Here is a 12,991-nt window from a genome sequence, read left to right on the forward strand (position 1 = left end):
ATTTAAAACCAGTGTTATTGTAGTATTATTTCTATACAATTAGTGTTTTTGTTTTTATATTTTTATATTATTTAAATTTTATTTACATTTTTTTGTAACAAATGTGTATTTTTTTTTTCTTACCATACAATTATTTTTATTTTGTTTTAAGCGATGTTGTTCCTGTTAACTAAAATTGAAACTTGTAACAATCATTAAAAATAAAGCTAAAATAAAATAAATTATAAATATGAGAAAACTTGAACAAACTTTTAAAAATGCTAAAGGTTAAGTTCAAGTACTAAAATGAACTATTAATAAACTACTGTACATTAACTAATTAAATATAAAAAATTAAATAACAATAATAATAATGACCAGAGCACACAACAACATTAAAACTTATTAGATAAAAAACCATTAAAGGCAGAGTAAGTGATTTCTGGTAGCCAATGTTGATATTTGAAATCACCAAATTAACATTAAAACTTTTTACATAAAAATAAAAATAAATGTATCATTAAATAAATATACAAATTTATCTAATTCTGAGTGTATTCTTCTTTTATTCCATTTGGATCTTTTAGGGAAGAATATGAAATTCCAATAGTAATACTTCAGGTTCACTTAGAATTCTGAATTCTACAGAACACCTGTAATGGTGTGAAATCATTTGATCTTTTTGTTAGATATTTCAGACATCCACTCTGTGGCCTCCGATCATTCCAACCGATCCCACGACCGGAAGAGGAGCAGCCGCTCTCGTTCTCCGGACCGCCGCTCCGAGCCCTCGGACCACTCCAGACACTCTCCGCCACAGATCAGCAACGGCAGGTCAGATAGCCTTTCTGTTTTCCTCAGTTTCTTTGGTTGCTGCCACACAAGATATTTTAGTAAAAATGAAATCAGAGGTCTGATTCATGTGACACAAACGTACCACTTTTTGTAGCCAAATAATCTCCAAATAGTCTGTTTTTGAGGTTTTCCCCCCTCAATTTTTAGGTCCTCCTGTCTTTATAATATTCAACAGATTGAGTTGTATTTCAGCTTTTGGAGCTGGAGTTGCAGGCTTGCTCACCGCTGATATGAGAACAGCTTTGTGACAGGCATATGAGAGAAGCCTCTGTCAGACGGTACTGCAGCGCTTGACAAAATGCTCCTGTAAATTGGAAATGTCCTAGATAGATAAACCGGGGTGTGACAGCGGTAGAGGATGGGAGAAATTTCATCTCCTAAATGAAACTGTACATTTAAAGATGAAGTGTGTAATTTTTTCGGCGGTAAAATACATGGAAGCATCAGTAGGTGATTTGTAGGTTGATTTACGAAGAGACTAAACTCTCTGGAACAAAGAAGATGAAGACCACAACTCCCATAATTCCACACTCAGTCACGACATCATCAAACTACGCCTTTGTCTATTTGTTTATTTTGAATATACGCCCTCTAGCGGCGAAAATTACATAGTGTGCCTTTAAGCACCCGCGGCAATATTTCGATCATTAAACAGTGTGACAAAACATTGTAAAAACACTTAAAGTGCCTTAATATATTTAAAACTGTAATATTAAAAGATCAAATTCAGTAATCACCATTTTAATGATGCACAGTTTACATAGGCAAGCAGATGAGGCCGGAATATGAACGCAATCCGCTTAATGGTTCAGTGTTTTCCTTGTAATGGTTTTCTATGGGAAACAATTTAATGTGAAATTTTGCACATTGTGTATTCATATTCACATTTATATTCTGGGTTCATCTGCTTGCCTGTACAAAATATACATCATCAATAAGGTGTTTACTGAATCTCGCCTTTTAATATCTGCGTTTTACTACTTTACTACTTAATGCAATCAGCGTAAAAATAACTGGTGGTCAGTGGAGCAAAGCTTCGTTTTGCCCGCCAGGTGAGCGTTCCTATAAGGGTGTGACGTCACGTGAAAACTATCAATAGTCAGCTTTAGGGTTACTTACTGTTATCGAACAATTGCATCTAAGCAAATGTTTTAGATGAAGAAATTACACACTTGCCACAAGCCAGATTTGACCACACACATGTTTGCAGATCCTCAGGTGTGTGAGTGTTCATGAAGTTTCTTCTGATTCTTGTTTTGAATCAGGGCCGCAGGGCCGACGGCTCAGAGAACACGGCCAGTGTAAGTGTTTGGGTCCGGTTAACGCAGCGTCTCGAACGAACTAATGCTTTTGTGAGCTTTGCACTTAAGCATGTGACGTGAGCGCTTCTCAAAGTTGTGTAACCCAATGTGTGTGTAGTGTGCTGAAATGGTGTTTTTGTTTTACCTGAACTACTTGACGTGTTCATTTCATCATCCCAACATCTCTCACCTCTGGCTGAAGCCCAACAAACCAACTTGGGTGCAGGAAATTCATTGGTTTGTATGCCCAATCCCAGCATGCATCTGTGACATCAAACATATCCCTTCATTCTCATTTCTCATGCAAATTCAAAGAACTGGTCTCAGGTGTGTGTTACCTCTTTTCTGCTGAGTGAAAACTGAAATAGGGGTGTCTGTCGAAAAAACGTACACACACACACACACACACATAAAGGTCTGCTGCTGTCAGTTTGGCAGTGCAGGCGGAAACATGCTGCTTTTAACATCGTTTGTAGTAGTTCCTCTGCCTCAGAGAGTTCTCGGTAATACTGGCACATCTGCTCAGCCAACCATCCTTGAAAGCCGTCCAATAGGATTGAAGCACCACCTGCCCCGTGTGCGAAGAGTCACAAAAAATTGGAATCTGTGTAGGCAGAGGCTGCTTCCTGAAAGCTTAGGCAGCTGCCTTTTTGCCCATCAATCCAGCTAGATTGTGATTTGAAAACTTTTTTGTGGTATGGATGTCATCACTGAATTCCTGGTTTAGGAACCAATGGGTTTAATGGACTGGAACCTTTTGAGGAGCCAATTTTTATGTCCCCAATCCAATTTTTCTTAGGTGGAAACATGAAATGGTGCCAGAATGGGTATGGCACTGTGCTAACAAAATATGTTCTAAAAAGTTTTAACAAACATTCTATTAATGTTACTGGAAGACGTTTGTTCAACTTTGAGAAAACCTTGCTAGAACGTTTTTAGAACATTCCCTGGTAGATGGGATGTTTGAGAACATGCAGCAAAATTTCCTGTCACACTGAGAACATAAGAGAAAATACCTGCATATACATCAAAATAGATTAATATTTTTGCCTGTCTGCTACCTCCCATGTCACAAAGTTGGGTCTGTTGGCGTTCTTATGGTGCTGATTTTCAGAGTGATTAGTCACATGGCATTTGCTGAACAACTGCCATTGAGAAGTATTGTACACCTCCACTTTGTTTTAACCTTGTAAGAGTGAAAGAGCGAGATCCAACATTTTTCTGCTTGCTGTTTCGAAGTTGATTTTACCAGCCTGGTTCCGGATTGTCAATCTGTTAACTAAGGAGAAAGACTGTGTGTTTTAAGATGTCCTGCCAAGTTCTTCCCTCCCTTTTCTCTTTCATTTGAAAACTAGAGAATCACACCAGTGTTTTGAAACCGGTGCATTGCAAAATAAGTAGGATCAACTCCTGAAAGAGAGAAGAAAATGTCTATACAACATCCAGTCAAACCAATGTTTTGGCACAAATTCATTGGGCACTTGGACGCAAACTAAATTAGGCAGATGCCAACATGAGCATGCTCTCACTCTCAAAACCAGTAATATTTATACATTTTAATGGGCCCTTTTTTTTTAGTTTTGTATGAAATTAAAAATCGGCACTGTTTGGTCGGCACTAAATTCCAATGTAAAATTTGGGTCCTGATGCAAAACCAGTTGGGGAGTTTCTGAATTACACAACTTATTGTAGATCAAAAAGCTCTTCACATTCCCGTACCAGAATGTAATAGTTCTTTGAAATAGTGCTGCCCTCCTCAGCAATGACTATTTTTCTCTCATAGTCGGTTTTATGGATCATAGGATCCGTAAAGACCCTTGAGCGGACAGTGATGGTTTTAATGCTTTGAGGTATAGTGCGTTATGCCACACACTTATCCTCAATGTCATCAGCCAAGGCTTTTTATTGAGCCACACCGTAATTGCTGGAAAAGATATTCGTCATTGTCATGAATAAAACAGGACCACATGTGGCGGCCCGGCCCTGCAGAGATGGACCGTTTCTGCAGTCCGTGGATGTCAGCCACTGTTGTTTACTGTAACAATAAAGGTCATGGGCCAGACCTGTCATCTTTGGCCACGTGCCGATTTTTGGATGCCTCAATGGCAGTAGTGCACCTGGAGTCCTTTTCGCTTCCCGTCTTTCTCTCTCTCTCTCTGTCTCCTCCATTACTTCAGATCAGATGGGCTGCGCTAAATATAGTCCAACAAAGGAGCTGCAAAGCACAGCTGTGACCTTCAAGACTACCTAGCTGCCCTAGCCACACAACGTCCTCCCTCTCTCCCCATCTACCTCGCTCTCATCTGCCATTTGTCTTTCAGTGTAAACAGTGTTTTATGGGTTGTGTGCTTAGGCTTGATAGTGTGGAAAAAGCAGTGTTGTTTTTGGTTGTCCTGCTGAGAGCAGAGCATGCATTAATCATCAAAAGCTTTAACCGAACAGCACAAAAGCTCATTTCATTCCGGACTGTACCGTATATTTTTTAGTGTCCTGTATATAGGTGTATTATTGATTGTACTTTCACTTACGGCCTGAAACATACTCTTCCAAGTACGTGAATTAACGATGGGCGCTTTCGAAACACTGCTTTGTGAAGTTTCGAAACCTTTGCAAATAATTTGTTTTTCATTAACGTTTCGAAGCATGTTGCAAACTGTCAAAGTCACATTATTTTAGTAAATGAGGCTTCGTTATGTCATAACTCAAATTTTGGTGGTTCGCTGCTAGTGGGTGATTTGTTGTATTTACACCATTCTGACCAGCAGGTGTCACCTTTGAAGACAGTGAATCATTTTTATAAGCATTTGGTGCAACTGATTCAAAGTTTTGAAAAGCTTTGTTTCTCTCATTGCATTCTCAGCGTCGCCACAAGGGACACTATAACGGACATTCGCGTAAAACGTCAGTTTTCTCTTCCAGGTTGACTACTGTCATGACGAGAGCAACATATTGAAAATCTCGTGGAGCTAGTTAAATTTGACTCTGGTTTAATAGCACAGATAATGATCGTGACTCTATCGCCCCCTAGAGTACTTGGGTTTGTTACCGCCAAAATAATGCAAGGTCGCGTATTAAGTAACCAAGCCACATTTTTCGTTCACCAAGCGTTCACATCTGCGTTTGGGTACTTGTGTTGAGAATGTTTCTGGCCTTAGGAGGAAATGTTTTCATTTTCAACGTATATTCGATATGCCTGATTCATTTGAGCACATTTTATGCTGTTTGTTTCAAATCAATCGGTTAAAAAATAGTTTTTTTTTCGGTTGTCAATCGGTTGTTCAGTGAGCCAAAAGACAAAAAACGCTCATTCACTGGTTTGTTTCTGTTACCAGTCACAAGTTTTCCAGTAGTGTCTATATCTGTTTTTGTGAGAAAATAAGTATTTAGTTAAATACGACTTTAACAGTGTTACTGGTTATGATAATTTAAGTTGTTTTGTACAATGCATAAGCGTTAGTGACATCAATTTGGAAAATCATGTTAGCAGTTTGGTTCATCCAGACTGTTACAATTACTTTTTCAAAAGACTGATTCATCGATTATCATTCAAAATTGATTCATTCAAAAGGGAAAAAGTCAATATTATTGTCATAAGTTATGCAAATTTGTGTTCTTTAGAAGTATATAATTTAAATAATATATATGTTTGAGTTTAATGCTGTCATGATCCTAATTGTCTTAGAGACTTTTATGACTGTTAAGTTGAATAATCATTCTAAGAATTGATTCGTCCAAGTTTTGCGTTGCTTATGTTTCAAACATATCACTACCCTGAATGTTTTACTTCCAAACAAACTTCTCACACACAATCCACTGATTTAAAATGCATTGCAAATCGGTTTGACCAAATCATTCAAAGACCGATTCGTTCACAGATTTACTACAGTAAATCATAACAAGACCAATGTTTAATGTGTGTGATTCTAACAGCTTTGCTTTGTGTTGTCCTTTTTCTTCACCCACAGTCACCGAAGCAATGATGAAGACAGGGTCTCAAAGGCTGGGCCGCTTCCCGTACCTGCTAAGATGGTGGAGGAGATGCCGAAAGAGCAGACGGCAGCCAGAGAAGAGAAACAGCTCCCCCCTCTGCCAGGTCAGAGGTCACTACACACGAACACACTGTGATCGAACATACATTAATCTCAGCCTGGGTTTGTGCTCAGGCGGTGACGAGCAGCGGGAGTTTGTCAGTTGTGACAGTGTCTTCACACCTGCTCCGTCCTGCTGGGCGTCTCTGTGACCTCCCAGAGCGCGACATGCTCCTGTGGTGACATTTTTGTGTGTGCGCGTGTACTTTACTGAAATACTCAATGTGCTTTGATCTCCTCAGAGCCCAAGCCTGTGTACGCTCAACCTGGCCAGCCTGACGTGGACCTGCCTGTTAGTCCGGCAGACGCCCCAGTGCCCAGCGTCACGCACGATGACAGCATCTTACGGTGCGCCTCACTAACTTTCCCCAAACTCAATGTTTTAGAGAGATTGAGAATGAAATGTCCTAGATGTCCTTATGTTTGTGTGTCCACCCTCAGGCCGAGCATGAAGCTGGTGAAGTTTAAGAAGGGCGAGAGCGTGGGGTTGAGACTCGCTGGCGGGAATGACGTTGGGATATTTGTGGCGGGAGTTTTGGAGGACAGTCCTGCTGCTAAAGAGGGCCTGGAGGAGGGAGACCAGATTCTCAGGGTGAGACGACCATGTTTTGATTCACTGTAACCACTTCACTGATTAATTAATGCAACTTCTGTCTAAAAGCTGTTTATATAGGCAGCTACATATAAAGGGCACTTTGACAGCGATGAATTCATCAGGTTGCTAGCAATCCACCAATCAGAGCAGTCAGTGTTACTGTGGAAGCGAGAGCTCTGGCAAAAGAACTCAACAGTGACCACATACTCCCATGAATTATTGCAGTTTCACTCTTAAATAGCTTATGTATTAGTATATAAATGAATATTTTGGATTCATGGTCAGTAGTATAATTTTGAGCTTCTGTTTCTGATTTGATTGATTTCTGATTCGATTTGCAGTGCTTCATGGGATGTGTAGTTCAGTGGTTATGTTGTCTGTTTACCGATTAAAAATATTTTTTCGTTTCAGATGTTGCATTGATTCAACTTGGAGCTGTTTAGTTTGATTTACGTCTCCTTACTAGTTTTTTTCTTTAATGCTTAAAATAAATAGAATTCTGGAACTATTTTTATAATAACTAGTCTTTATAATAATATACATTTTTGTAATATGCACAAAAATATATTAAAATACACAATAATATTTGGTTAAATAATTTTTTTTTAAGTATTTTAGTATTGTTTATTTTTATATTTTCGTTTTTATTTAAATTTTAGTTGAAGATTTAGTATTTTTGTTAGTTTTAGTTTTTTTTAAATAATTCTATTTAGTTCTTATTAATGTTTATTTCAGTTTTAGTTTAGTTATTTTAGTTAAGTTAAACTAGCTGAATAGAGTTTGGTTTTTTATATATTATTTTGGTAAATGTTTATTTCAATTAACAATTTTTTATGGTTTCCATTTTAGTTAGCTAAAATAACTCTGGGCTGATCTCTCGATTTTCTCTAGATACATTTTTAATAAATTTCATTTATTTATAATGTACACTCCCTTCGACAGTTTTTGCCAACAAGGTATCTAATAATGCAGCATAATTTGCTGCCCATTATTTGGAACAGGCTTCTGGTCAGGCAGCCCAGAGATGCCTAAAAATGTTGCTTAGGAAGTTGCTTTATGTTCTTCATGCTAATGGTGTGTGTGTGTGTGTGTGTGTGTGTGTGTGTGTGTGTGTGAGAGAATGGGCATTTCTGTCTGATGTTGATACCTGCTTGGTTTATGCTCAAGTCATTTAATCTCTTACAGTTTCTCAGCAGTTGAGCCTGAAGATGTTTGTGGTGGCGTTTAGCTGTTGTGATGAATAACTCGAGTGGGACTCTTAAAGGCCTGTGGGTGAAGGGAGATTTGGTGTCCAGGCTTTTATAACCTTCTGTTTACGGGCCCTTTAATGGCAGTCCTAGTTTTATGGCGGTTCGCACTTCCAAAATGTCCCTCTCGTGCTGTTTAGATGCCGTTAAACCTCAGTGTGTGTGAAGATGCTTGCCTTCTCTCAGGATGGTTTCCCTAGTGACGTTGGTTTCCATCTTCTTTCTGCCAAACGCAGCCTCTTTCTCTTCCTCTCTGGGTTTTTCCAACGTGTCTATTCTTTATTCAGAACATTTGTCACCTTCCCTTTCTCACAAACCTCACCACACAGTCACACTTTTTCACAAACCTGTCTTGAAACTTTCCTCTCATTCGTTAGACCCCTTTAGAGAGAAGTTTTTGTTCTAAATGGCTTTTCTTTAAACCCTCCCCAGGTAAACAATGTGGATTTTGCAAACATCATCCGCGAGGAGGCAGTGCTATTTCTGCTGGACCTGCCCAAAGGAGAGGAGGTCACCATCCTGGCCCAGAAAAAGAAAGATGGTGAGGATATGTCACCTCTTAAAATTTAATATGAATCCCTGTTCGTAAACCATTGAGACATATCATCAGAAGTGTCCCTCGACACAGTTCATAAGTAAACTCACGCCATTGTACTTTCCTTATGCATTTCTGGAAAATGTGACTTGATTTTGGGCAGGGTTTGATTTTGACCAAGACTTTAAAGTTTGGGTTTGTTACAACAATGTCTAAATAGCTATTCGGCAAAAAATGAAAGTAGAATCCGAGGACAAGCATAGTAATAAGATTACAATGACAAGATAATTAAACCAATAACATCATAATCTAGCTGGTTTCCAGTCGAATCTTCATGGTTTCTCCCTGAATATTGTTTTACTCAAGACTGTCCAGATGCAAGATCCTATCCCCATTCCTAAATGTGCGAAAATTCGTGCATTATTGTAATGCTTTTAGCCAGTTTACGCTATGCCAAACTAGAAGTATTAGAAATATCTCACTGCCTGATTGGAAATGAAAGATATATTGTAATTTCTAGCTAATCAAAAGAGCTTTTTTAGCACTAGGTTAAGCTAGATTGAAAACGAGTGCATTATTGTCCTATCTTCTTGTAGCTAATCAAAACCGCTTTCCTCAACCAGTTAATGCTAGGCTAAGGTCAATACCTGATCAAAAACAAACGTCTTATCCTGATATCTCGTTCAAGCTACTTGAAATAGCTTTTCTTAACAAGTTAGCTGACTGAAAACACAAAAAGGGAAATGTTTAATTGGACCGTTTTAGCTTCGTAATATGTGGAAGGGCGAGGAGATTCTGGGGAGAGATAGGATCTTGTACAACATTATATTATGAAAGTAAAAAAATTCAACCTAAAGAATAAACCAGCCTAACCTGATTTGCTGATCCACCAAGCTGGTTTCTGCTGGTCAGACTGATCTTGTTTTTAATGGTTTTAAAGGGATTTTGGACACTTGTCAGACTTGTCAGTCTGATAAACTAAACCAGATAAGACCAGCAAAACACCTTAAACTGTTTCAAGCTTTTTATCAGAAACGCAAAATAATAAGGCCGTAAATCTCTTTGCTTCCCAGTATACCGGCGCATTGTAGAGTCCGACGTAGGTGACTCGTTCTACATCAGGACCCATTTTGAGTACGAGAAGGAGTCGCCCTACGGCCTGAGCTTCAATAAGGGGGAGGTCTTCAGAGTGGTCGACACCCTTTACAACGGCAAACTGGGCTCTTGGCTCGCCATCCGCATCGGCAAGAACCACCAAGAGGTGGAACGGGGCATCATCCCCAACAAGAATAGGTACAGAAGCCATTTGTACTAGTTTGCATTGAGTCATGTGTTTAATATGTAGAGTTGTTGAAGTTTGAGCTGTTGTTTTGTGTTCTCTGCAGGGCTGAGCAGTTATCGAGTGTCCAATACACTCTCCCAAAGACTCCAGGAGGGGATCGGGCTGATTTCTGGAGGTTCAGAGGCCTCCGTAGCTCCAAACGCAACCTGAGGAAAAGCAGAGAGGACCTTTCTGCTCAACCCGTCCAAACAAAGTTCCCCGCTTATGAAAGAGTGGTGCTTCGAGAAGGTAGGCTGTTTGTAGACCTGCTTTTAGTTGCTATGGTTATTTCAGGTTTGAGCATCTATTTTTGAAGCTTAGCTAATCATTTTCAGTTTGTCTGTGGATGTCTGCAGGAAATAATCTGATAGGCTTGCATTGAAGAACAATGTTTTGTAGATATCTAGTTAACCTGTTGTTCCTCCTGCTTAAAAAGCTGGTTTTTTGAGGCCGGTGGTCATTTTTGGGCCTATTGCGGATGTTGCAAGAGAGAAACTGTCCAGAGAGGGTCCTGACCTCTTTGAACTTGCAAGTAAGTTCTGCGTAATGAGATTTTTCATTTTTTCTTATATTAAGAAGGTATAAAACATCTTTTTCTCCTTCCCTCAGAGAGTGAACCCAGAGACGCAGGCACAGACGAGCGCAGCTCTGGAATCATCCGTCTCCATACCATTAAACAGATCATTGACCGAGTGAGTATGGACTCGGATAATTTAGTTAACTGCCATTCCATCTGCTCAGCTCATGAGCGTAGACTCACAGACCCTGCAAAGACCCAGCTGGTGTCTCATGATTCTGTTTGTGCTGCTAGGACAAGCATGCCGTGCTGGACATCACCCCCAATGCGGTGGATCGTCTGAATTACGCTCAGTGGTACCCCATCGTGGTGTTCCTGAATCCTGACAGCAAGCAGGGTGTCAAGAACATGAGGACCAGGCTCTGTCCCGAGTCCAGGAAGAGCGCACGGAAGCTGTATGAGCGTGCTCTCAAACTGAGAAAGAACAACCATCACCTCTTCACCAGTGAGTAGACCCAAACATCAAAATAATATCATTAGTCTCATGTTGTTACAAAACTGTGTTAGACTTTCTTTAGTCATGGAACACAAAAGGAGCAATTTTGAAGCATGTCCAGGACAATCTAGTCCTTAAAATGAATGAGAACTTTTGCAAGCTACAAAAGTACCATAAAAGTTGTTTTAAAGGCAAGTACCACTTGTGGTGTATTTGTAGTTAAGTAAATTGCGTCTCTACTTCCTTTTAGCCACCATCAACTTAAACAACATGAACGACGGGTGGTATGGCGCTTTGAAAGAGACCACCCAGCAGCAGCAGAACCAGTTGGTCTGGGTCTCAGAGGGCAAGGTAAGCTTCTCTAGTTTTGTGCCTTGATGTCCAAATGTTTCTTATTTGTCTAGAGCCCCACCCCCCATTTATGAGTCAACACAACACTGCTCTCTGGAATACTTGATTCTGAGTGATCAGTCGTGGTCGTTGGTTAAATATTTTGCTATAGTTACACTGTGATTGAATAAATAATAATTATATACCTGTAATAAGTGGTTGAGCTATATATTGCCAAGGCCAATATATCGAAAGATGCTTTGTTTTTTTTGTTTTGTTTTGTTTTTTTCTCATTTTATTTATGGGCATTGGCCTTTAATTTTTTCTTTTTGTTGTTGGAAGAAGGACTTTTCTTTTGACAACACTAACACTGCCAATGCCTCAATAAAAAAATAATTACATAACTGTAATTGTAATTAGTGGTTGACCTAATATATTGCTAAGGCCACTTGCATTTTTTATATATCGCCATTGGGCTCTATGGTTTTTTGTTTGGTTGGACTTTTATTATGACAGCACTAAAAAATAAATAATTTGATATCTGTAATTATAATTGGTGGTTGACTATTATATCAGCAATGCCAAATATATTGACTGACATTTTTCTTTTTTTAATTATCAGCATTTGCCTTTTGAGTTTTTCTGTTTGCCCAATAAGTGTCAGAACTTTTATTTTGACATCACTAAAATCGCCAATGGCTGAATGAATAATGACTATATAAATGCATTTGTAATGAGTGGTTGACCTATATATCAACAAGGCTGTTTGAAATTTTATAATTATCGGCATTTGATGATCAGTATTTATGTTTAGCAGAGTTGTCAGAAGAATTTGACTTTCTGTTATTAGTAAACTGTATAACTGAATAAATAATAATTATATAACCATAGTTAAAATGGAAAAACTGAATAAATCTGAATATAGCTCTCAGCCGATATATATCTGATACAATAAACAAAAAGTCTAATATCGGCTGATAACCGATATCGAACAAATATATTGTGTATCCCTAAAACAATTTCTACTTAAAACAATATTTATTTTCTGTTAATTCATTTATTTGGTTCGTAGCCATGTAAAACATTCCTTTTGTTTACTATATTGAAAAAACTAACTTTTAAGAGCAAAGAAAAGCAGAGCTATTTCTGCTTTTACACGGTTACAGACCAAGCGTTTGATATGCATTAGTTTCCACTCTCACCCATCCATCATTTCATTTCCACTGCTGTGGGTCATCAAACTCATCCTAACCATCCCTCCCTCCCCCTCTCCCCCTCTCCACATGCAGGCAGATGGCGCTCCTGATGATGACCTTGACATCCACGACGACCGCCTCTCCTACCTCTCGGCACCGGGCAGTGAGTACAGCATGTACAGCACCGACAGCCGCCACACTTCCGACTACGAGGACACCGATACGGAGGGCGGGGCCTACACCGACCAGGAGCTGGATGAGACCATGAACGATGAGGTGGGCCTACCCAGCGAGCCTGCCATCACACGCTCGTCTGAACCTGTCCGAGAGGACCTGCCGGTCATCCAGGACGCAACTGGGTACCCGAGCTACCAGCATGCAGTGCCGCAACCGGAGCCAGTTAACCGCATCGACCCGGCCGGGTTTAAGATGGCAGCGCCTCAGCAGGTACATAATATGAATACCATTATGTGTGTGTGTTGGTTACTTTTACTCTTCACTTCATTGGAACTTCTGTAAAGGTTTATGTGG

At 39.5% G+C, this 12,991-nt stretch overlaps 1 protein-coding gene across 8 annotated transcripts in view; it reads left to right on the forward strand.

Annotated features, from left to right (window-relative positions):
• The window catches only part of LOC107712515 (tight junction protein ZO-1-like), a 36,011-nt gene that overhangs the window by 6,497 nt on the left and 16,523 nt on the right, over positions 1 to 12,991 (forward strand). For 7 of the 8 annotated variants that reach the window (XM_016517790.1, XM_016517793.1, XM_016517795.1 and 4 more), the window contains exons 6-17: positions 669 to 813; positions 6,101 to 6,228; positions 6,466 to 6,571; positions 6,665 to 6,815; positions 8,498 to 8,606; positions 9,674 to 9,893; positions 9,986 to 10,170; positions 10,358 to 10,453; positions 10,531 to 10,613; positions 10,733 to 10,943; positions 11,185 to 11,285; positions 12,554 to 12,907. In XM_016517790.1, coding sequence (XP_016373276.1) covers positions 669 to 813; positions 6,101 to 6,228; positions 6,466 to 6,571; positions 6,665 to 6,815; positions 8,498 to 8,606; positions 9,674 to 9,893; positions 9,986 to 10,170; positions 10,358 to 10,453; positions 10,531 to 10,613; positions 10,733 to 10,943; positions 11,185 to 11,285; positions 12,554 to 12,907 — 1,889 coding nt within the window. The remainder of the gene's footprint in view (positions 1 to 668; positions 814 to 6,100; positions 6,229 to 6,465; positions 6,572 to 6,664; positions 6,816 to 8,497; positions 8,607 to 9,673; positions 9,894 to 9,985; positions 10,171 to 10,357; positions 10,454 to 10,530; positions 10,614 to 10,732; positions 10,944 to 11,184; positions 11,286 to 12,553; positions 12,908 to 12,991) is intronic. The other variant, XM_016517792.1, reaches the window with a different exon arrangement.

This window comes from Sinocyclocheilus rhinocerous, unplaced genomic scaffold, assembly GCF_001515625.1.
Source record: "Sinocyclocheilus rhinocerous isolate Xijiao unplaced genomic scaffold, SAMN03320098_v1.1 scaffold1259, whole genome shotgun sequence".
NCBI classification, from domain to species: Eukaryota; Metazoa; Chordata; class Actinopteri; order Cypriniformes; family Cyprinidae; genus Sinocyclocheilus; species Sinocyclocheilus rhinocerous.